Source organism: Gadus morhua, chromosome 6 (genome assembly GCF_902167405.1).
Source record: "Gadus morhua chromosome 6, gadMor3.0, whole genome shotgun sequence".
In the NCBI taxonomy this organism is placed as follows: Eukaryota; Metazoa; Chordata; class Actinopteri; order Gadiformes; family Gadidae; genus Gadus; species Gadus morhua.
Genome location: NC_044053.1, coordinates 25,470,656 through 25,495,781, shown reverse-complemented (window position 1 = coordinate 25,495,781; position 25,126 = coordinate 25,470,656). Strand labels below are relative to the sequence as shown.

At 45.4% G+C, this 25,126-nt stretch overlaps 1 protein-coding gene and 1 long non-coding RNA gene across 3 annotated transcripts in view; one reads left to right on the top strand and one right to left on the bottom strand.

Moving 5' to 3' along the window:
- Positions 1–5,480: 5,480 nt before the first annotated feature.
- On the bottom strand, positions 5,481–10,169 carry LOC115545090 (uncharacterized). Its single transcript, XR_003977055.1, has 4 exons — positions 10,073–10,169; positions 9,788–9,902; positions 9,565–9,671; positions 5,481–6,049 (listed from the first exon to the last, which is right to left on the bottom strand). It is a non-coding gene; the product is annotated as an uncharacterized LOC115545090 (long non-coding RNA).
- A 4,357-nt stretch (positions 10,170–14,526) lies between these two features.
- Positions 14,527–25,126, top strand: part of wdfy3 (WD repeat and FYVE domain containing 3) — an 81,192-nt gene continuing 70,592 nt past the window's right edge. For both annotated transcript variants that reach the window (XM_030357860.1, XM_030357859.1), the window contains exons 1-9: positions 14,527–14,676; positions 20,006–20,216; positions 20,490–20,613; positions 21,177–21,286; positions 21,580–21,789; positions 23,086–23,278; positions 23,606–23,792; positions 23,991–24,157; positions 24,374–24,871. In XM_030357860.1, the coding sequence (XP_030213720.1) occupies positions 20,037–20,216; positions 20,490–20,613; positions 21,177–21,286; positions 21,580–21,789; positions 23,086–23,278; positions 23,606–23,792; positions 23,991–24,157; positions 24,374–24,871 (1,669 nt within the window). In that variant the 5' untranslated portion in view covers positions 14,527–14,676; positions 20,006–20,036. The remainder of the gene's footprint in view (positions 14,677–20,005; positions 20,217–20,489; positions 20,614–21,176; positions 21,287–21,579; positions 21,790–23,085; positions 23,279–23,605; positions 23,793–23,990; positions 24,158–24,373; positions 24,872–25,126) is intronic.

Sequence of the window (25,126 nt, the reverse complement as noted above, 5' to 3'; positions counted from 1 at the left end):
CAGGCTCAGCCCTGCCACAGCCCCTTTCTCTATCCCTCCTTCGGAGGAGTATTTAAAGGAGCTGCACGTCTGCTGGAAGGATGCCAAGGCTCTCCCCCGTCCTTCTTCCAGTGCTCGGGCCTTGGCTGCCATACGGGATCCGGCGCAGTATGGTTTGGGTCGCATGCACCCGTTGAGCCCGCCATTGCCTCCCTCATTTTAACCCCCGATCAGGCCTTGCGGCCGGATGCCAGGTGTCCTCGGCCCCAGTGCAGGGTCACAGACGACCTGCTCTCGAAGGCCTATGACGCAGCAGCGCGTATGGGGCGGATTGGCAATTCCCTCTCCCACCTAATGCTGGCGTTCTCGACCTCGCTGCAACAAGCTGCAGTTGAGCCGTCTACGCAGGACCTGAGCGATGCGTCCGTACAGGCCTTTGCCCTCATGTCCAGGGAATTGGGGCGTGTTATGTCCACCCTGGTCCAGACTCGCCGCCAGGTTTGGTTGGCTCAGTCGCCCCTGACGGAGGCATGCAGGAAGGCCCTCAGAGCCGTGCCAGTGGTACCGGGGGAGCTGTTTGGGTCAGCTGCCCTGGAGACGCTGGAGCGAGCTGCCCAAGCTAGGCAAACCAACCTGCAGCTGTCGGGTCTTCACAGGAGTGTGTCCGCTCCTGGCAGGCCTAGAGCCCCCCCGGCTGCCCCCCGGGGCCGCTACCAGCCACCACGCTCTTACCCAGCGCGAGATGAGGGCCTACGTAGGTCTCGGCGGCCCGCCCAGCAGCCCGCTGATAGCTTTCGCGCCCCCGCCCGCCCATCGCCCGGGCAGCCTCGGGCCGCGGAGCCTCACCGGTACCCCTCCAGAGCCGATAGAGGCCGGGGGGCCAGGCGCTAGGACCACGGGGCCGGTCGTCGGCTGTTTTTCCCAGCAGCAGATCAGTTACTGGGCTGCCTGTACTATAGACCCCTGGGTGGTTTCAACCTTAACCCGGGGGTACGAATTACAGTTCCGACGCCGGCCCCAGGCCTTCGGCCGGGTCAGGATGACAGTCGTCCGCGACCCAACGAAGGCCACAGCTCTGGCCCAGGAGCTATCCGCCCTCCTGGCCAAGGGTGCGATCGAGCCAGTGGACCCTCAGTTACAACCCGGGGGGTTCTACTCGGCGTACTTTCTGGTAACCAAGAAAGACGGCGGATTCAGGCCCATTCTAGACCTAAGGGGCCTGAACACGTTTTTAAAAGTTTTGCCATTCCACATGCTCACCTCGGCGGACACCCTGAGGGTAGTTGCCAGGGGGGAGTGGTTTACGACCATAGACCTGAAGGACGCCTATTTTCATGTGCCGGTTGCGCCACACCACAGGCGGTTCCTGAGGTTTGCCTATCGGGGCAGGCATTACCAATTCAGGGTACTTCCCTTCGGGCTTTCCCTCTCCCCGAGGGTTTTCACCAGGGTTGTGGCGGCAGCCCTCGCACCCCTGCAGACGCAGGGCATGAAGGTCCTGCCGTATCTGGACGACTGGCTGGTCTGTGCGCCCTCCAGGTCCCAGGTGGCCCAGGACACGGCCCGCTTGCTGTCGCACGTGACGGTGAACCAATCAAAGAGTTGCCTGGACCCTTCCCAACGGGTTACCTATCTGGGGTTGGTCCTGGACTCTGTCGCCATGAAGGCCTACCTTTCACCTCGACGGGTGAACGACATCCTCCGCCTCCTTCCCCTCTTCAGAGCCGGCAGGAGCCTGCTTTTTATTCAGTTTCTTCAGCTTTTGGGCAAGCTGGCAGCTGCTTCAGCTGTGGTGCCTCTTGGCTTATTGTCCCTGCGCCCACTCCAAATGTGGCTGAACAGCCTGCACCTAGATGCCAAGTGGCACAGGCAGAGGAGGGTCAAGGTGACCCGGCATGCCCATGGGCGCAATTCCGGCACGCCGGGAGTTGGTGACAACCGACGCCTGCCTCTCGGGATGGGGCGCAGTGTGGCAGGGCAGGACTGCGCAGGGACGGTGGTCTGGCCGGGACGTGGCACAACACATCAATGTGCTGGAACTCCGGGCTGTGCAGCTGGCACTAGCCAGCTTTCTGCCCCATTTGACGGGCCGGCATGTCCTGGTCCGGTCGGACAACATGGTCACGGTTTCCCAGGTGAACCACCAGGGGGGCACCAGGTCGGCACGGCTTCTCCGGGTATCCCAGAGCCTGTGGACTTGGGCTTCTCCCCGTCTGGCCAGCCTACGGGCAGTCTATTTGCCGGGGGCCCAGAATCGGGCAGCAGACTTCCTCTCCCGACGGAAGCCTCCACCGGGGGAATGGCGGCTTCACCCCGAGGTGGTGGAGTCAATGTGGGGCCTCTTCGGCAGGGCAGAGGTGGACCTCTTTGCCTCGGAGGAGTAGGCGCATTGCCCCCTCTGGTTCTCCTGGGCAGAAGCGTCCAGCCCTTTAGGGCAGGACGCTCTGGCGCAGGATTGGCCGGACAGGCCTCTTTATGCATACCCACCATTGCCTCTGGTTCTGCCGACACTCCAGAGGGTCCTTTTGCAGGGCCACCGGCTCCTTCTGGTGGCCCCCTTTTGGCCGGGGAGGCTCTGGTATCCACTGCTGCTCAGGCTCTGCTGCAGCTCGCCATGGTGCCTCCCCGACAGGAGGGATCTCCTGTCCCAGCTGGGGGGATCTGGCATCCCGACCCCTCTCGCCTACAGCTCTGGGCTTGGCCACTGCAGGGCCCGACCCACTGCTGAGGGAGTGCACTGCGGCTGTCAGGGGTACTGTTATGAGTGCCAGGGCACCGTCGACCAGGTTGCAGTACGCAAACAAGTGGAAGCTGTTCTCCAACTGGTGTGCGGCTAGGGCCGTGGATCCAGTGCATTGCGCTGTGACCACGGTGCTGGAATTTCTGCAGTCCCTCCTGGATAGTGGCCGCTCGCACTCTACCTTGAGGGTCTATGTCGCTGCCATCTCCTCCCTACATGATAGGGTTGACAGCGCCACGGTAGGGTGCCACAGATTAGTGTCCCTCTTTCTTAGAGGGGCTTTGAGGCTGCGTCCCCCTACAGCCATGAGGTCTCCAGCATGGGACCTGCCGCTGGTGCTGGAAGCCTTGTCATCGCCTCCCTTCGAGCCTTTGGGTCAAGGGGGGTTGAAGTGGCTGTCCATGAAGGCTGCCTTTTTACTCGCCATAACCTCTGCCAAGCGGGTCGGGGAGTTGCATGCCCTATCAGTGAGTGATACATGCCTGAGGTGGAACTCTGATGGCTCGGGTGTCACTCTATGGCCGAATGTTGCGTTCCTGCCAAAGGTGCTGCCAGGCAATCACCTTAACCAACCCATCCAGTTAGCACGCTTTGACCCCCCTTCTGGGGAGGGTGGGTCCGAGCTGCTGTGCCTGGTGCGGGCCCTTAGGGTTTATATTTCTGCTACCGCCGGTATTCGCCAGTCGGAGCAGCTTTTTGTTTGCCATGGTGGCCCTAATAGGGGTCGTGCTTTTACAAAGCAGAGGCTGTCCCACTGGATTGTGGAGACCATAACGCACGCCTACGGGGCCAGTGGCCGCCCCCCGCCATCCAGGTTGAGGTGTCACTCAACCAGGAGCGTCTCAACATCATGGGCTGCCCTGAGAGGGGAGCCCCTGGGGACCATCTGTGCCGCGGCGTCATGGGCGTTGCCTAGCACATTCTCCAGGTTCTACCGGGTCAACGTGGCCAAGCTCTGCTGTCTCTGGTCAGTAGGGTGAGCGCTTTGATTCTTCGTGACGTTGTTGGTATTGGCCATCCAGTGCTTAATGCCCCGCCTCTGGCGGTCAGTAAGGATGAAATAGAACGCAGAGTTACGTATGTAACTCCGGTTCTATGAATCCTGGATGACCGCCAGAGTTACAGGTCACTCAGAAGTCTTGTGGTTTGCGAGAAGATTCTGGGAACAGATCCTCTGTCGACACCGGGCTATATAGCCAATCCGGTGTCACGAGGGTCACATGTGACCTTGTTGGTATAGGTACTCGAACTGCGCATGCGCGAGACGGATAAATCCTGTGCTTAATGCACCGGTCATCCAGGATTCATAGAACCGGAGTTACATACGTAACTCTGCGGTTTAACTTAACAGCTGTCAGGGTTGCTAGGTGACAGGAGCAGCGCGTGGTCACGCAAGTGAAAGGGCGGTAACGGTTTGTTACGTAAACCAGAAATGCTCCGTAGGCTAGACCGTCCCATTTCTTCGGCCTTCGGAGTGTCCTTCGCGGTCTACGAAGGCTGCATCCTTCGAAGGACGCGGTCTACGAAGGATGCGTCCTATGAATTGGGACAAAGCCGTAGTCTTTAAGATTCATAATATAAGAGAATATCCCCGTCATTTCGGCCGCGGCGCAATGAATGAATAAAGATTGTAAAAAAAGATTTAATTTGACAGATGTGCCCGAAGTTACTACTTTACAACCTTGTTGATGACCAACATTTAGAAAGACATGTAGGTCTAATTTTAATTCAGCCTTGGGTGAAATCGAAGTGTTACGTTTCCTGCTGTCGGCTCCCAGACCGTATAGGTCGGAATGAAGCGGCCACCGATTATTGACAGGCTGGGTACTTTATTCGTAGTTCCACTAACTTAACAGTGCACGTCTTTTGCAAAGACACAACCAGACTCGTTCATTCACTAAACTGACTTGCGCAACCGCTTCCTCTCCTCGCTCGTCCACTCACTTGCTGAAGTCACTCACACACACACACAGCCATTCTCGCGCACACACATACGCTACTCTCGTAACAGAAGCATAGTTTGTACTGAATGCATGTTGATGATGATACACTTCTTATAGGGGGCAACTACATTTGCACGAAACCGGCTTCCTCCATCGTCTTCGCCACCTTTTTAAATAAATTGCCGTCTCTCGTTTTCCGACGGCGACAACAACATGACTGTCGTCTCCTTATACTTCCGGATCACGGCCCCCGGGAAAAGTCTCGAGCATGCACAGAACGCAAAATCCAAATCCATGCGATCCGACCCGATACATGCACACTTAATTCGACTAACAATCGAATAATCTAGGTGTCTTAATTAGACTATGAGTAACTCGATTCGATTATAGTTTGACTAAGGTGTACATGCATCTTAATAATCCAATCATAGTTGGACTAACCCAATAATTCGATTTTCTTGAGGGTCATGTAAACGCACTGACTGTTACGGAGGAAAGTTTCATGCACCTATCGATTTTTCTAGTTTAGCAGACGTAAAATATGTATACATATGTCAATTAACTGTCTAAAGCAAATGGAAAAGACAAAAAAGCATCACCCCTTTAACCTGTGCACACTGATTACTCAATGTGCAAGAGGCGTGCAGCCTTAGCCAGCCCCAGAGTCCAGTCAGATTGGGCCAGGTGAGGCTGCTTAAACCAGCCATCATCCACTCCCACAGTTGTCTTCTCCTGTTCTGTTAAGTTGTTCTTACAATAAGCTGATGTACCGTTTGGAACTCCACCAGCCTTGGCTGTGTGGTCATTAAATCCTTGAATTGAATTGAATACACTTTATTGTTCACAGACAGGAAATTCACAGAACAAAGTACAAAACAGTAATAAGAAATAAAAAAACTGTAAATAAAAGAAAGTGTAAATAACAATGAAAAAACTGTATATATACAAAACAGGAGAAATGTAGATTCAATTTAAGGAGGGAAGTAAGGGGAGAACCATTTTATGATATGGTGACACTGGAGAGTCTTGAATCAGAGACCTTAGAGAGACTGACTATATTGAAATATGACAAGAAGAAAGGGTGAGTTACACAACTTATTTTAGCTTAATCAGAGAGAAGATGAACATCTTTAACCCCACAATTGTTGTGTTGGTCCCATGGTTCACAAATACTTGCATATACTAGACATGGTACACTTTTACAAAATATTTGACACTGAGGTGGTTTGATTTTGTTTTTCGGTTACAGCATGGTAGGTCAATTGATGTAGTTTAACATATACGTCAATCATCAACATCCTCAAACCTCTGCATCGTCATCCTCACTCTCGTCGCCAGCATGGTCATTTGCTTCATCATTATTGCCATCGTCATCGTCACCCTGCATCTGGAAACATCCATACAGGATGTGGAAGAACAGAAGAGAAAAACTATATCAAGGTACAGAAATAATTCAAATATAACCGCAAGCGGTGATTAACGGGGTCTGAGCAAAATGAAAAGTCAAAAACACACTAATGGAAGATATATATGGAAGATAAATAAATAGGACATATAATTATGAATGAAAGACGTTCCCCTTAATGCCATACTGTGCATAGGATTTCAGGTGAGTGGGCCGCAGAGCAATGGCTGAATGTCATCTTGAGCTTGTTCATAGTGCTCTAATTGGGGTTCAAACACTCAACCTAAGGATCACCAGTGCAAGGCATTATCCCATTGAGCCACTGACAAAGCTGAACTGTAGCCTCATTCACATGGTGAAAATGTCTATTGATAAGCACACACCATCCAGAAAACTCCAAGGACACATTTGACAAGATAATTAAAGGAGCATTTCACCGGTGGAGGCATGAATATGTATTGAAATTGGGTCCTATATGTAGTCGGATAATAAAATAAAATTCTAATTTGGTGCCGTCTTGACCGAGAAAAGGCAGCTTTGGCGCTTGTGGATTGAAGACAACAAGGTTGAATCCCATTACTTGGCTCGCTTCAAAATCTCAGCCCTAACCCTCGCTGTTGCGCGTTCACGCGCCGTGGAGCCATGTCCCAATACCAGTTTAAAGGTAGCATAAGGGGTAGGGGGAGGGCTAACATCCCCTCAAAATTGAGATTTTCGATGGGCACACTCAAAGCGCTTCAGTTCTGACTTGCTCCCACAATACCTTGCGAGAAAACGGAAAATCAAGAAATATCCTAGACAAGATGGAGGGCGAAAAGATGCGACAGGATTGGAAAAACACAAATGTAAGTGTTTTCTCTGTAATTAACTAGTAATTCTTTTATTAATTATACTCTGCAGCCCGGCCGCGGGCTTCGGAGCCCGGCCGCGGACTCTCGGAAGATCGCGAAAGTCCGCGGCCGACTTTCGCGGAAGATGGCGAAAGTCCGCGGCCGACTTTCGCGGGCCGCCCGACCCCGGTTCTCGGCTGGGCTGCAGAGCCCGATCACCTAACCATGCTCAAATCTGCCAGTTGTCCGTTGCCTGGCAACGGACGATCGCGTCGAATGACGTGAACATTCGCGAACCTTCTATCTAGCGATCCGTTATCTGTATTGTGCTATTTCGTCCTTGACCTGCTTTAAACACTCAGTTTACTTGCTAAATTTGATTAAACAATTAAATACAATACAAATATAAAGTAAAAACAAGTGTTATCTGTAATGATATCAACATCAGTTATTAGACCGTCACACGGAGCATGCGCAGTTGGATTGGCGCGCTGCATGTTGATGTCTGTTCCAAGATACATCGTGTGTTTATTAAGGAACCCAACAAAACATTACATTATCTAGCGATCCGTTAACTGTATTATGTTATTTCGTCTTTGGCAACATGAGCGCGAATGTTTTTTGAAACCTGCCCGGCAACGGACGATGCGATCATCTGCTGACAGGCAGGTTTGGAATGGATTACGTATGGATGACGCGCCCAGTACAAATTTGGCAGCCGGTACAAATTTAGTGTGACAACTGCAGTATCTTCTATTCTATGCGCCTTATAATCCGGTGCGCCCTATTATAGGGCGCTGTTATATGAACTGTTTTCATATATAGGGCCCCTATATATGAAAACAGTTCTAAAATAGGCCATTCATTAAAGGTGCGCCTTATAATCCGGTGTGCCTTATAGTGCGGAAAATACGGTAGTCCTCGTTTGTATTTCTTTCGAAATGGTGAACTTTTGCATGGAGCCATCTTCTATGTCAGATCCAGTACCCTCCGCCAATGTACTTCAGTTTTATAGCTGAAGCTTTAGCTATAGCTTAGCTTCAGACGCTGTGGATGTTAGTTTCTGCTGGTGAAGTCCCACCCACTGGCACTGCTCTAATAGGTCTGTAGCGTCAGTGGGTCCCACCCCCTAGAGGGGGGTGGGACTAGTGGTTGTAGTCTTACGAGAATCATCCCCTCTTAAGGCGGCTGCATGCTTCAGCGTTGGTGTTACGTTGTTGCGCTCCCTTTTAGGTTGCGCGTGTTGCCAAGCAATTTACCGCCAGAACAGTAGGTGGAGTAATATGTGGAGTAAGGTTTTTCGTTGAAGACGACCTCGAGAATGACGTCTTTGTCTGTGGGAGTCGTTGGTTTGTTTATGTGCCTGATCGTGTTCTCCCCATACACAGTGAATGATGGCATCAGACAGAGGAACAGGGGTGATGAAGTTGTTGATCATTGGGGTTGTATAAATGTGCATATCTCTCTACATTTTAAAACAACATAATGTGTTGGCAGCAAAGTTAACTTCACTTCACGTTGATAGTTTTGTATATGAGCCTGCGGGGTCGTCCTTGCCTTCTGGCTTTTAAAAATGGCGGTATGAAAACAGGAAATGTGATACTCCAGACAGAAAGTAGTAACCAGACCAGCAGACCAATCACAGCCTTGCAGGCTGCGCGGCTCGCGTAAAAGCTTATGTAAAAAATGACGCAAGTCTAGAAAAATCGCCCGACGCACGCAAGACGTGAGAAGTCGCGCAAGGGGTGCACACTTCCTATTTTCTTGTACGCAAAGATCGTCATATTGCGTCATTGAAAACAGGAAGTGTTGGAGATCGATACGGATCTCATGAGTCTCTCCAGGAAATAAGGGAATGATGCTAGACCATTCAAAAATATGCGGGGGGTTCTAAAAATACAAAGCTTATGTGAAATGGGTGAAGTTGCCCTTTAAGGGATTTTTTAAAAGAGTACAGATCTGAAAATTTGCACTGTTAATGGTATCCACCTGATGATAGTCGTATGGTAGTTACAATAACAAAATGGTCATATAGGAAAAATGGGCTGAGACGATGGACATTTGGACTTTCTATGAAATCGTGGCAAATATAAACATGTTTAGAGCAGAAGCCCAGGATGAAAAAGATGCATCTGATTTTAGAGAAATAAGTTCATATTTTTTTTAAATAGCACCACCTTTGGCCGCAGTACCACAATTTGGGTTTATGGGTAGTGGGGGTTATTGGTAACTATACCTGAATAAAAGTTTTCCGACTCACGGTATAGGCTGCAGTATGACTTTTACAGAATTTTGGGGAAAACATGAAGTGTACAGAAATAATAGGGGACCAAGCAGCTTTGCTGCTCGGACCCCTAATAACAGAGATACTGTATGTAGAAATTCATAAAAGTTATTCATGGCTTTGAAAATTGATTGTTGGTGTTTTGTGCCCTACTCTTCTAGTTTCTAGTCAATCATATATTTATTTACATTATATAGATTCAAAAGTTTAGGACTTTTATTTAGTTTCCATAAATTAATCATTACAATCACTTCTTGATAAACCCCAAACACAAAGAACCTGGGAGAATAACCTGGATTCCAAGTTGATGTAATATTCAAATATAAATATAGAATATGGTATTATATACAATAATGCTGTAGGCATAGCGTGAAATACCCTACCTTAGTGCCGAGCTGCTCTGGCATCCACAGCAGTTATACATGCTCTCACCCAGTGTCTCTGAGTTGGATGAGGCACACAGAGCTGCTTACCTCTCCGTGTTATATAACTGTAAGAGAGGTAGAAGAGAGATATTTAGTACTAGTACAACTAGTACAATCCTAACACAAAGAAGACAAGGCTGACATGGTGAGGGTTAACCCTACACGGGTGGTCATCACCTACACAGTGGCGTCGAGGTGGCAGCCTGTAGAAGCATCTTTCACCAGGTAAGACTTCACTCGTTGGCAAGGTAACTCTCTGTCGGTCACCCCCGGACAGCAGTCCACTGGGACCTCTCCTGAAGCAGACACACATAGGTATGGCTGAGTACAGGCAGGGGTCTGTGTGTGTGTGTGTGTGTGTGTGTGTGTGTGTGTGTGTGTGTGTGTGTGTGTGTGTGTGTGTGTGTGTGTGTGTGTGTGTGTGTGTGTGTGTGTGTGTGTGTGTGTGTGTGTGTGTGGTGCTTACCTAAAGTCCAGTGGCTGGAGATGAGAGCCAGAGAAAGAAGCATTAGGAGTCTGGTTGCCATGGTGCTGTAGAAGTCTTCAGTTTAGTCTTTAGGTATGTTGGAGTCAATAGCTAGAGGCTGTATTTATGCACCTTTGCCACTCCCTAAGACTGCCACACCTCCTGCTCAATGCACTTAGTTTCACTTTCTGGGACACTTTCTGAGAAGAAGTAGAAACTTTGCTTTTCCTGTAAACCCAACCTTCATGCACTCCCTCATTGTATTTAAATAATAAATAAATGGTATCTTTTGATTGAATCACATTTACATTCATAACTGAAGGCCTTCCCATCATCATCACACCACACTGCCTTGGTAAATGCAGGGCTTTTTGTTTTGCTTTGACTTTCATTTCTGCTGTAACACTGGAATTTCCCTTTTGTGATTATGGCCATGAATCTTATCTTATCACTCTTATCTAAACCAGGGAAAAGCCCAGTACTTAAAGCATGTCATAGTTATAGCCACTCCATCACTTACAGCCTGCCAGAGTCCCTCTTAACCAATGGAACAATGGTTCAAGGGTCTCCAACACCAGCAGTTGAAATAGTTAATTGTCTGAAAACATCTATTCACACTGTGTAGAAAGAGAGCGACGTCGATTCCTAATGTGAAGTGTGATCTGTTGGGTATTGGGCAATCATCTGACTCCTGTCAGATGATAAAAAAAAACCTGTTGTAGGAACCGAAACAAACATACTCCCACACACACACACACACACACACACACACACACACACACACACACACACACACACACACACACACACACACACACACACACACACACACACACACACACACACACACACACACACACACACACGGAAGCACTACATACAGACAGACAGACAGACGCACATACACACACACACACTCAAACACACATGGACAAACACACATGCAGACCCCCCCCCCCCACACACACACACACACACACACACACACACACACACACACACACACACACACACACACACACACACACACAAACAAACAAACTGACTAAACAGGTGTATTTGTCTGGGTGTGTACCAGTTTATGTGTACTAAATGGATGTATTTCTAAGGTGTGTACCTAACTGGATTGTTTTAAAGAGCACTTTGTACGGCTCTTGGTTTCATTTCATCAATTCTCTCTTTATCCTGGAGGAACCATTCAGTAGTTGACTCTCACTTCAGGATGTTTATGATGCAATTGAGAACCATGTACTAGAAAATAATGTGGTGCTGATCTTCTTGAACAGAAAGCTGAATGAACTCAGCAGCAGCTGTGCCTTCATAATCTCTCCCAAATCCCGAAGATTTGGGAATCAGCATTTTTTCTTTACAGTTTTTGCCCGTTGCTTGAACACGTTTTGCAAAACTTGGGTCATTGTGTCAAAACTCAACACACAAGCAAATAAGACACAACACTGGGAAATATACCATTCCCATCTATGTCAAATTGAAACTCTGCTATCGAACTTAACAATCCTTTGTCAAAATCTTGACAACGGAAAAAAATATTTGATAGGGTTTAGAAAGTTTACAACTTCAAATTGTTTCTGGTTGGTGAACCAGTTCCGGACCGGAACTGGTCCGGTCCGATGGAAGTTACAGACTTTTTCAATTGCTTGAGCACTATAGCACATGCTTAAACCAAAGTAACACAACTTTTTTTGTTAGTATACCTTAAACATATATAACCACACATACATTAAACAAAAGCGCTGCTTTGCACTTTAGTTGCAATTCTGCAACACACTTGCACCTTTCTGCAACACTCTTGCTCCTGCAAACGACACACTATTGCATACATTAGACACTATAGTTAAAAAATGAAATCTCAGGTACCATTTGGAAAAAACATCTATTCAAAATACAAAACACATTGGGCAATTGACCCACATGAAAACACTTACTTACAAAACTGAATACCAATCAGCCAGGTAAAAAAAGGCCAAAGGGCAATTGTGCAAGTCCCGGGGCTATCTCATTGTGTGCCGCCATAGGTAACTGCACCATCATGCAAAAAGAGGTCCCTACAATACCCAACATATCATCACATTTTTAGATGCACTTCATGATGCAGCTGAACAGGACAGATCAGAGCAGCCTAGGCTTGTTGTTGTTGTCTGGGATAATGTTTGTTTCCATCAGCTGTTTTTGTCTGGAACTGGTTCACCAACCATAAACAATTTTGAGTCGTATACTTGCCCCCTTACTCACCATTTCTAAACCCTATCGAAGACTTTTTTTTCGGCTTGGAAATGGCATGTATGACAGTATATGACCCCCAACCACATGCTCACATGCCTCTTCTGCAGGCAATGGCACAGGCCTGGGGAAACATCGAGGTAAGGTCAATCCATGGATGGATTCGGCACACAAGGCGAGGATCCATAAGCCCACCCAAGCACAATTGCTGTATTTTTCTGTGTTTACAGTACAGTAGTGTATTTTTGGTTTATCTTTTTTATCTTAAACTGAATTTATTGCACTATAAAAACTGTACTGTAATGTACAGTATTACAGTTTTTGCCAATTGCTTGAACCCTTGACATAGATGGGAATGGTATATTTCCCAGTGTTGTGTCTTATTTGCTTGTGTGTTGAGTTTTGACACAATGACCCAAGTTTTGCAAAACGTGTTCAAGCAACGGGCAAAAACTGTAAAGAAAAAATGCTGATTCCCAAATCTTCGGGATTTGGGAGAGATTATGAAGGCACAGTAATCAGTGACTCAGCAATGAACTCAGCTGCTGAGTTCATTCAGCTTTCTGTTCAAGAAGATCAGCACCACATTATTTTCTAGCACATTGAATTGCTTGTGATGAGGCTAGCATTATAAGGTAAATCAATATTTTTTTCTTTGTGGCAAGGAAAACACTTGTGACGGCAACCTTCATGCAAATTTAAGATTGCGTTGATGTGTCTTTTAAATATCTCGAGTCAATTGAAACTGTTTATCACAGTGCACTAAGTTTTATCACCAATCAAACGGCTCTAAGGTGCCGCTGCACTTTATACTCATCCACTGGAATATGGCTAGGCCATTCTTGGCGTTAAAAAAGGCATTTCGCTTTATTGCCCCTTCCACCAGGAGCAGTCTGAACTTAAGCTATTGGGCCAAAGTGTCAATGAATGTCTTTAAATAAATTGTGAAGCAACGGGAGGTAGCCTTTCTGCCCTGTCCATGATTTTTCATCCTGAAACTCCCTGGTACTCTGTGGTTACATGGATTTACAAACTTATAAATTATTATTTACTGTGCAAAATTAAATGTTGAAACATGTTGTTGTTGACTGCTGATGCTTGTCTAGGCCAGGACACTGTGGTTAAATACAGTACAGTAAACACAATTAACTAACTATGCATATCCTTCTAGTTCAGTGTGTGTATTGCCTTGTTTATGATTAAAACATAACATAACTGCTGCCCTCTGGTGTTTGACATTTGATATTACAGTTGTATAGTCATTTCCCCCTCACTTCAGTTTTCGTTTCTAGATAGTTAACGTTAGTTAAATATATGAATAGATAGATAGATAGATAGATAGATAGATAGATAGATAGATAGACAGACAGACAGACAGACAGACAGACAGACAGACAGGCAGGCAGACAGGCAGGCAGACAGACAGGCAGACAGACAGAAAGGCAGGCAGACAGGCAGACAGACAGACAGACAGACAGACAGACAGACAGACAGACAGACAGACAGACAGACAGACAGACGGAGAGGTTGATAGATACATAAATAGATATAGATACATAGATTTCCTTGTTTGGATGAGGCAATAAATATATCAACACTATCAAGCTATTTTTGTAGATAGATATCGATAATCTTCATATCCAATGTGGAATAAATATGCAACAGAAATAGCACATTCTCAAAATGACCAATGCAGTGTATATATATATGTATGTAGCCTATATATATATATGTGAGGTATATTGATCGGTTTATTTCAATCTCTCCTGAAAAAAAAAGTGATCCGCAGGGTTGCACACTGTAATAAACCAGAGGGGAATATATTGTTGAACTGCTCTGTCTGTCTGTCTGAAGTTAGAAATATTACTATGAACACCAAAATGCAGTCAGGAACAAACGAGATATAGCAACAAATGCACTCACTCACGCGCACGCACGCACGCACGCACGCACGCACCCACGCACACACACACACACACACACACACACACACACACACACACACACACACACACACACACACACACACACACACACACACACACACACACAAACGGACATAATATAAAATATCATAAAATATCCATATTATGACAAATATTTTAACTATATCTATAAAGTATTTAAAGGGCTGGGATATTGCACATTGAACTAAACTATGAAACATAAACAGTATGAAATGTGACGATGGGAGGATGCTGGGAGCGTCAACACGGGACCAGTCTGCTTGTTGGGATGCTGATGGTTAAGATGGCCACCGGCAAAACACGGAGGAGGAACACATTAGTGACTTATGGATAAAGGAGAAGACAACGACGACATTAAGGACACACTCGGGGATTAACACCTATCGTTGGTCTTTATTGGTAAGAATATACTGGAATATGGTTATTGTAATACCATATCGGTTCATGTTCCTCAGTGTCTGACTGCTGCATCTGGCTGTAGAATCGTAACGTTAGTCCAACACTGTTATGATCATCTACGTACCCCTCAGTATTTAGTGTCGTTTGACTGGCATATCGGTGAACTCAGACTCTAATACAGAATATTTATCATCAGTATTTCCAAGAGTATTAGACTATTTTTGTAAAATCATCATACTCTCATGATGTTGTCTATAAATATGTATATTTGTTAGCATTTAATTTGAGTCATTGGCCTTTTTATGCGGTAGGATCGTATACTAAAATACTACTATGATAATATATACCCACCAGTGAGTATTTATTCGAGTATTTGTCTATATTGTGTATACCTAGCTAGCGATGTCTCATAATCTAGCCACGTAGCCGCTGCTGTTAGCCTGCAATAATATTATAATGAATACCTCTGATGCTATGAATCAGTGATCACTTTACAGCGTTTGAATGCAATATTTGGAAGCGTACATTGGCAGACTATATATATATTATGTGGCTGTCTGTATCGATAAGCTTGTACCTAGCTAGCGTTGCAGCTAGTGCTGTGGCTACCTTCCTTTTCATCTAGCCTAGCTGCGGTTACTCTGCTGTTAGCCTACTGTTAGCCTGTGGACCTGAAGAGATGGCACACAGCAGTCATGCGTAAAACTCTCACCTCTGGCAATTTCTGCCAGATCTAAGGTAAACTGACTGCCACTAGATGCATAGATATGGTAGGTACAGTATATATTGGTAGAGTAGGTGTCCAGTTGTATTATAGATATCTAGTGTTATAGTACACAAGGAATCTAGTTGTATTATTTGTTCTAGTGGGAAAATACACTTGGTAGTGCTAAAGTAGACTATGTATCTAGTGGTATAAGAGATGTATTATACTAGTGGTATAGTAGACTAGATGTCTAGAGGCATAGACTAGGTGTCTAGTCGTACTATAGTAGATTAGATATCTAAGTGTACAATATGCTAGGTCTCTACTAGTGGTATAGTTGTCTACTTATGTGGTATAGCATAGGTATCTAGTGGTATAGACTAGACTCACTAATTAGTTGTAAGTATCCTAGGTATGGTAGGTATCTAGTGTTAAAGTGCACAAAAAATCTAGTTGTATGGTAGGTTCGTCGTTAAGTTGCTATATAAAAGCGTCTGCTTTATGCCCCAAATGTAAATGTATATCGTGTAGAGACGTATACTAGAATAGGTAGAATAGGTGGTATAGTAGACTAGATATCTTTGGGTACAGTAGACTAGGTATATCTTGGTAATATAGTAGACTAGGTATCTAGTGGCATAGTAGCCTAGGTATATGGTGGTAATATAGTTGACTAGGTATCTTGTGGTAGAGGGGACACTACATTTACATTTCTGGCATATAGCAGACGCTTTTATCCAAAGCGACTTACAATAAGTATATTTGTCAGAAGAAGGACAAACAATATGTCACTGTAGGTACAGTAAGGAGGTTCTTAGAACCAAGTTCAAAGCACTAACAATCGCTAGGTTAACCCATTCCCTGTATACAACAAAGCTAGCTAGGATAAGATGCTATACAACTAAGTACTTTTTTTTTGCTCGAGAGAGTCTAGGTATCTATTGTTATAATAGACTAGGTGTCTAATGGTGCTATAGGTAGCTACTGCTATAGTTACCTAGGTGTGTAGTGTATTGTAGATTATGTACCTAGTGATATAATAGACAAGTTGTCTAATGGTACCAACAAGGTGTCTAATGGTGCCGTAGACAAGGTATTTAATGCTAAATAAGGCTAGGTATAGGAGATTAGGTGTCTAGTGGTATAGATTAGTCGTACAATAGTTGATATAAGTGTACAGTATACTAGGTAGGTATCTAAGGGTATATGACCATTTTTTTTTAGAAACAATTGCCCGGTTATCTGCCTAAGTTCTTCACATCTTTGAATCAAATGAAATTGAATCGCATGTTGCAACGGCATTTTGAAAACCAGACACAGAAAATCAAAGGTTGAAATTTATGCCAATATTTAACCATATCATATGATGATTATTGATCCATTGCCCAGACCTGGCCTCCCCTGTATTCAACCACCAATGGTACAGTCCACCCCCCCCCCCCCCCCCCCCCAGACTGGAGACGGGGGTACCGGCCAGCCTCAGGCCGGCTGACTTCTGGACAAAGCTCCTTTAGGTCAGGGTTCTCCATCGCTAAGCAGACAATACAATCTCTCTGTTGCCTTGCTGATTGTTTGAGATGCTTGCTGAACGCATGCAGAACAGGTAGGCCTCGGTGTCTCCAGGGTAACTAGCTTTTTTTATGTCTTGGAAACTCAACCAGGACGGATTTATAACGTGGGATGTCATGTCTCTATTGATGTACGACCCTGTTTGTCTTTATTTTAGTCACAGTCAATATGAGCTGTTGGATTGGTATGCCTTTTATATGCCAATATTAGCTCATTAACATCACTCTCTTGTTGACTGCATGCGCTTGTCTCTGTGGAATAGGTGGACAGTGTCTCTTCCCTTTTCACAGGTTCTAGCTAATACTGGTTTTGAGTTTAAGTTCCTTAACGACTGACTGTGATTTCTTTCTATATCGTTGGGATGAAATATCTTCCTTATGATTGAAGCAAAACTTAAAAGCTATATGTATCCTTAATATGAAAAGGAAATCAGAGGGCACATGCTTACTGTTGAATTTAAAACAATTTTCCCTTGATATTGTTCCGTTTTGGGCTTTGAAATGTAAAACACTATAACACTATTATAAGACCATAATGTGTCTGTCAACATTAAACAGAACTACAGAACACTTATCCAAGCAAAAGCACTGAATGTGCAAACGCTAAAGCTCACAGTATCTTTTCCAGTCTGAGTGCTTCTTGTTTGTCTTTGTGCTGGCACTGCGGTTCTCTGGGTGGACTTCCCCATCTCCCCCTGCTCTGAGAACATGTCTGATGGTTACATCACAGCCGGGTCTCCAACTACCAGTGGCACCAAGTTGTTTGAAGACTCCGGCTTTCCGGCATACCGTCTCCCTCTCCTAGGATTTGGCACCCCCTTCCCGTTGCTACTGATCCCAGGGACTAATAGAAGGTGGCATTCAGCTAAAGGGAATGCTTCGAACTGAGCCGTGGTGGGCCAATAAGTGGTCGCTTGAATTCCCTTTCCGCTACCAGCAGAATTCAATCTTCCCCCTGAGCCTTGTTTAACTCCTCTAGCTTTAGCCTTGTTTAACTCTTCTGGATTTAGCCTTGTTTAATTATTCTAGCTTTAGCCTTGTTTAACTCTTCCAGATTTAGCCTTGGTCAACTCCTCCAAATTTAGCCTTGTTTAACTCCTCTAGATTTAACCATGTTTAACCCCTCTAGATTTTGCCTTGTTTAACTCCTCCTGATTTAGCCTTGTTTAACTCCTCTAGATTTTGCCTAGTTTAAAGGTTGGGTATGGAATTCGCTTTTTTGGCCATTTTTTCAAAATTACTTTTTTTTGCTCGTGACACAGAGCAAGCTCCTGTTTGTAGTTATCCTGCGGTAGCTACTGGAGCTAGCTAATGGCTCGCTCTCGCGCATCTGTGTTCGCGCTCGTGCATGATGCGCGTCCATGTACTTGGAATGGGTGGAGTCAGTCAGCATTGAAGGAGAGGGGGTAGGACCATTTGAGTTGTGTATTTTCAAAATCTGCTGGCGTTTCGCAAATCCCATACCCAACCTTTAACTTCTCTAGATTTTGCCTTGTTTAACTACTCTAGATTAAGCCTTTTTCAACCCCTCTAGCTTTAGCATTGTTAAACTCCTCTAGATTTATCCTTGTTTAACTCCTCTACTGCTTTAGCTTTGTTTAACTCCACAAGTATTTTTCATTATGGAGTGACTGTGTTGTGTTTAAAACTGACACAGCATTTCTCATGTGAGACGTGGCAAAATAACATGACTAACTCTCCAGTCATTGTGCAAAATGACGTAGAATCACCAAACAAAAAAGAAAGAAACAAAGATCCCCATGAAGCATTCTGATGTATGAACACACTACATTAATGGTGTTACCTCACAGTTCAGCTCTGTGGTGTCTCATTGTCTGACTGTCTTTAACTCGACTCTATCAACTACTACCCACAACTCACTGCGGACGTAGATCTTTTGAAATCACCCATCAACTGCTTCTGTTTTGAGATGTCTACATTGTCTCCTCCTCCTTCTAGCTTTGTCTCTTCTAGCTTGGCTCTGCACTCCAGGTTAATGTGTTTCATATCAACACATGGACAACAGACCTCCATTTTGATGATTACCTCTTATCTTTTACAGTAGGCGTGCATGTGTAATAATAATAGTACAATAGTTTAGTCAACATAAACTAGGACACACCCAAACAAGTACACTGTGTGTGTGTGTGTGTGTGTGTGTGTGTGTGTGTGTGTGTGTGTGTGTGTGTGTGTGTGTGTGTGTGTGTGTGTGTGTGTGTGTGTGTGTGTGTGTGTGTGTGTGTCTTTAAATAAACATTTGTATTTGCGCCAGAAGGAAAAGGATGAGTCAATAACGGTTCTGTCTGTAGAGATGGAAAGAGAACAAGAGAGAGGGAGAAAGAGGTGGATGCCACCCTGCCACCCTTACACTGATTGCCAAGTAGCAGTGGGGACTGGGGATACACCATCTGATCCTGCTGGGAGGATGTGATGTCACTGGGACGGCACGATGTCACTGGTTTGGCGTGATATCGCTGAGATGTTATTATGTCCCTCGGTGGTTGTGATGGCATGCAGGAGTCGAGACACGTGACTCAACAATAGTCGGACATAGGAGGACATTATAGACTAAAGATGATGAATCTTTAAAGTGAATTATATAGTAATGTGAAGAAATGCCTTCAACAATCCCTATGTAATGTGGTTGTCTCTCTGTCTGTGTGTTTGTGTGTCTGTCTGTGTTTTTGTGTGTGTCTGTGTTTGTGTGTCTCTGTCTGGGATTTTGTGTGTCTGTCTGTGTCTGTCTCTGTGTGTCTCTCTCTCTCTGTTTGTGTGTCTCTGTCTGTGTGTCTGTCTGTTTGTGTGTCTCTGTCTGTGTGTGTGTGTCTCTGTCTGTGTGTGTTTGTGTGTCTCTGTCTGTTTGTGTCTCTGTGTGTGTTTGTGTGTCTCTGTCTGTTTGTGTGTCTGTGTTTGTGTGTTTGTGTGTGTGTCTCTCTTTCTGTGTGTGTGTGTCTCTCTTTCTGTGTGTGTGTTTGTGTGTCTCTGTCTGTGTGTCTCTGTGTGTGTGTGTGTTTGTGTGTCTCTGTCTGTGTGTATCTCTGTCTTCCCCTCCCAGGGCTGGCTCCGGCCTGACGACAGCCCCCAGGATGAACATGGTGAAGAGGATCATGGGGAGGCCCAGGCAGGAGGAATGCAGCCCGCAGGACAACGCGCTGGGGCTCATGCACCTGCGACGCCTCTTCTCCGAGCTCTGCCATCCCCCGCGTCACATGACCCAGAAGGAGCAGGAGGAGAAGCTCTACATGATGCTTCCTGTCTTCAACAGGGTAGGCCACGCCCCCAACCACCAGCTCCGTCTCTACTGTAGCTCTGTATGATCTACTGTACTACTAGTGACAACTGCAGGGAAGATTGCTATGGTATCATGTTTAGACAATAGATGGTATGGTTTATTAATCCAAGACAAAAAAAGCAGGTGTAGGAGCAAGTACAGGACACCGATTTATGAAGAAATGTATAACTATATACACATTACAATGATACTATATATTTAAGTTGTCAAACAGGTGTATTTGATATTAAGCCTGTGTGTATTGTAGGTGTTTGGTAATGCTCCACCGAGCACCATGACAGAGAAGTTCTCAGACGTGCTTCAGTTCACCACCCAGGTTTCCAGACTTATGGTGACGGAGATCAGGCGCAGGGCCTCCAACAAGTCCACAGGTAACTAACTCACCTTGCTGTGTGTGTGTGTGTTTGTTTGTGTGTGTGTGTGTGTGTGTGTGTGTGTGTGTGTGTGTGTGTGTGTGTGTGTGTGTGTGTGTGTGTGTGTGTGTGTGTGTGTGTGTGTGTGTGTGTGTGTTACCACAAAAAGACTCAACACTAGCGTAGCCGCAATAGCTTTGTCATCCTCGTTGGGAGAGCAGCAAATTATCAACTCCACCGACATCAAAAATACGGGATGCAGGATGACTAAGTCCTAGCCTGTCCAAGCCTGCAAATGCGGCATCCTTTTCTTCTTTCTTCATAATAAACACACTTTGTTTTAATGTTAAATAATATTTAACATTCTCTAATGTGATATCTCCGGGTTTTTCGGAAAACCAAGTGAGTAAATCAAATGTGGTCCGAAAGGTAGCACTAGGCACCTTAATCACCTCTTATAAAATTCATATTGCATTATATATTCAAAGAACAAAAGTATTACAATCTCATTTTCTACCAATATCGTGCAACACAAATGTGTTTGCATATGTATTCATCTGTGTTTGTGCTTGGTCTTGCAGAGGCAGCCAGCAGAGCTATCGTCCAGTTCCTGGAGGTGAACCAGAGTGAGGAGACAAGCAGGGGATGGATGCTGCTCTCTACAATCAACCTACTGGCTTCTTCTGGACAGGTGAGGACCCTACCTCTCTCTCACTCACTCACAAACGTTATCGCACACAACCATTATCACGTTATCGCTACACACTTTGTAACACCAAAGAAAGGGCACTATATATAATATTATTAATAAAACATGAAAAAAAATACACTAACATTGTCATGTAGATTATATGAAATATTCCATTAACTCTATATTATCCTAATATACAATTTGAACATAACCTAAATCCTATGAATGATTAATAATTAATGAATAATTTATAATATAATATTAATAATAAGAACCTGAATTGTGACCTCCAGAAAACAGTGGACTGCATGACGACCATGTCGGTGCCCTCCACACTGGTCAAGTGTCTCTACCTGTTCTTCGACCTTCCAAATATGGCCGACCCACCGGGGGGCCCCGCCCCTCCCCCTCCTCCAGCCCCTCCCCAACAGGACAAGAACTCCGGCAACCCGGAGCTGCCTCTGGCCGACCGCCGCGCCCTGCTGCAGAAAGTGTTTGTTCAGGTAACTCACCTCTCTTACAACACATTATCAGGGGGGAAACTCGTCAGCCTTCTGTGAAATTGGCTGTTTTAACTCAAATCGGGCATCCATGTGAATTGTGTAGAACTGCCAAAAGGGGGGGGGGGGGGTCTCCGTCTCCGTCTCCGTCTCCGTCTCATCGAGGTTATCACGAGTCCAAGTCACTGAGAGGCAAAGTAGGGTGTGTCATGACTTTGCCCTGTGACGGCTGCTGCTGATAGACCATCTTGTGCCGTCTCGTTTGCTGCTAGCTCCACTTTCAGGCAGCATGGAGAATTACTGTAAGCAGCCTGTTTTATACAAGTAATCATGTAGGTGATAAGGTGTAGCAGGAAAACTGCAGTGTAGGAGGACAGGAAAGCCAAAGTGAGGCACATAGATGCTCAAAATAGGAAGAAAGCACTGGTCCAGGAAATGGCAAAAATGCACAAGTAATGTGCTTTGCTGTGTGGGCTGGGTATGGGATGGGGGGTTCATGTAAAAAAATCGAATGGAAGCGACCAAGTTGTTGTTATTATTGGTACTGCTTCATATAGTAGGTCTGAACATCACTAACAGGCTTTTATGTGTCACTTTAAAAAAAACTGTACAATTTGATAAAATCTATAGCACACAAGGGGAAAGTGAGTAGTCAAAAAAACAATCTCAGAAAAAAATATTTACAGGAAGTTTTTTTAAATAACCAAGAAAACTAAAAGCAAATAAAATAACTTGTGACCAACTGCAAACATCATCCTCCAGTTTGTTTAGAAAAATTAAGCATGAATCATAGCAAGGGGCCTGGGCGCATTGATCATTTTATTTATTTTCTGGCAAAACAGTTTTGTAACACCAAAAAGGTGTTAATGCATATTGAATTATGAATGAACAATAATGCATAATTCACACACTTAAGCCTTCCTACTGAAAGTATTTGTCCAGGTAACTCACCTGTATTCCAATACATGATATTATTCAATATTAAAAAGCATAATACATTATTGCAGTACTCTTAAGCCCTACTACAGAAGGCATTTGTTCACCCTCTCTCCCACGCTCACCAACAGTACATTATTATATTATTACATTATTACAATGCATCATGTATGACTACATTATTAAATGACATAAGAAGTCCTCTTGAATAAAGTGTTTGTTCAGGTAACACAACTCTACCTATCTCTACATTATTACAGAACACATTATGTTATTCAAAGTATACATTACATCTACTCCATTAGCGTGAGGCCTCCTGTTGAAGCACCCCTCTATATTCCTATATGTTGTGACTGTGCTCAGATCCTGGTGAAGCTGTGTAGCTTTGTGTCTCCGGCGGAGGAGCTGGCCCAGAAGGACGACCTCCAGCTCCTCTTCAGCGCCATCACCTCCTGGTGTCCTCCTCACAACCTCCCCTGGAGGAGGAGTGCTGGGGAGGTGCTGGCCACCATCTCACGCCACGGCCTCAGCGTCAACGTGGTCAAGTACATCCACGGTCAGTGCATCAATTCAGTTTATTTACAGCCTTCGAAAGTGTTTTTAGTAAACCTTCAAAAGTAAAAGCATTATGGATTGATAAACCTGCTACTTCCCTTGACTTAGCTACTCTCCTTATACCTGGTGTTGCTCCATGTCTGGCTCCTGTGTTGAATTCGTTTTGTTGTGCTATCTATTTTATTTTTTAACTTTTATTTGTAATAAATCACCTCTACTTTGTACTATTGAGCTGCTGTAACAAGTGGATTTCCCTATTGTTGGATTAATAAAGTTTATCTTAATCTATTGTAAATTAACCTAGATCTCCCCTCCTCTGTACCTGCAGAGAAGGAATGTCTTTCCACCTGTGTCCAGAACATGCAACAGTCAGACGACCTTTCCCCCCTGGAGATTGTAGAGATGTTTGCAGGCCTTTCCTGCTTCCTGAAAGACTCTAGCCACCTTTCCCAGACCCTTCTGGATGATTTTCGAATGTGCCAGGGCTACGCCTTCCTCTGTGACCTCATGCTCAGGTACGAACCTGTCCTGATTAGACTGCCTGTCCAGGGACGTAAAACGTAACTGAAACGTAAAAATAAGTGTCAACTCATTAAAATGAAGGAGAAGATCAGCAAAGAATCCAGCTGAAATAAAATGCCAAGACACAGAAGATCAAAGATGTGTTTTCCTTGCAACCAAACTTACTAGTAACCTTGAGCCTTGTTTCTCAGACTGGAGCAGGCCAAAGAGGATGAATCAAAGGATGCACTGAAAGACCTCGTCAACCTGGTCACCTGTCTGACCACATATGGAGTAACAGAACTCAAGCCCGCCGGATTGACCACTGGAGCTCCCTTCCTCCTGCCCGGCTTTGTCCTCCCATTGCCTTCTGGGAAAGGTAACGTCTGATCATCCCTTCTTACTCACAGAGCCACAACATACTATTCTAGTGTTATAAAAAAAATGGTTGACGGTTTGATGATGGCAAGGTGAATACTTATTTCACTTCTTCCTTTTGCCTCATAGAGTCAACAGACACAGAAACAGAAAATGTCTGTGGTTTGATTCTCCTGTACAGGTAACATTGTTTCTGTTCTGCCTCATGGTTGTCTAGGTAACACGGTGAGGAACTTGCAGGCGTTCTCCGTTCTGCAGAACGCCTTCCTGCGTGCCAAGACCAGCAGGCTGGCTCGCATGGTGCTCGACGCCATCGCTAACATCTACGCCGCCGAGCCTGCCAACTACTTCATCCTGGAGGCGCAGCACACGCTGTCGCAGTTCGCAGAGCGAGTGGCCAAGCTCCCCGAAGCCCAGGTCAAGTACTTTGAGCTCCTGGAGTTTGTGGTCTTCAACCTGAACTACGTCCCCTGTAAGGAGCTCTTCAGTGTCAGTGTGCTGCTCAAGTCCAGCACCTCGCACGCGTGCAGTAGCACCGCTGTCCGCATGCTACTGAAGCTGGCACGCCACGACGCCGTCTTCAGCGATGTCCTGCGAGAGGTGGGCCTTCTGGAGGTGCTGGTCAACCTTCTGCACAAGTACACCGCTTTGCTCAAGGACCCTGCGGTACAGCAGAACACAGCGACGCAACAAAACCCGCAGAACAACGAGCATGGTAGGTGACACTCTATTAGTGGATGATTAGAAGTTGAGTGGATGAACATCGGATGAGTTGAAGGTGGCCTCTGTTATTGGCAGATGATGTTGTCTGTTTGGCTTTGATGGCTTACATGAGAGTCATGCAGGGGTATGCGCTATGATGATCTGTCTTTACAAAGATTGTTATCATCGTGCACATTCTATCAGCTAAGTGCGATGGCTCAAACAAGGATCCAAAGTTGTTTTCTTAGATAGTTCTTGAATCATACTT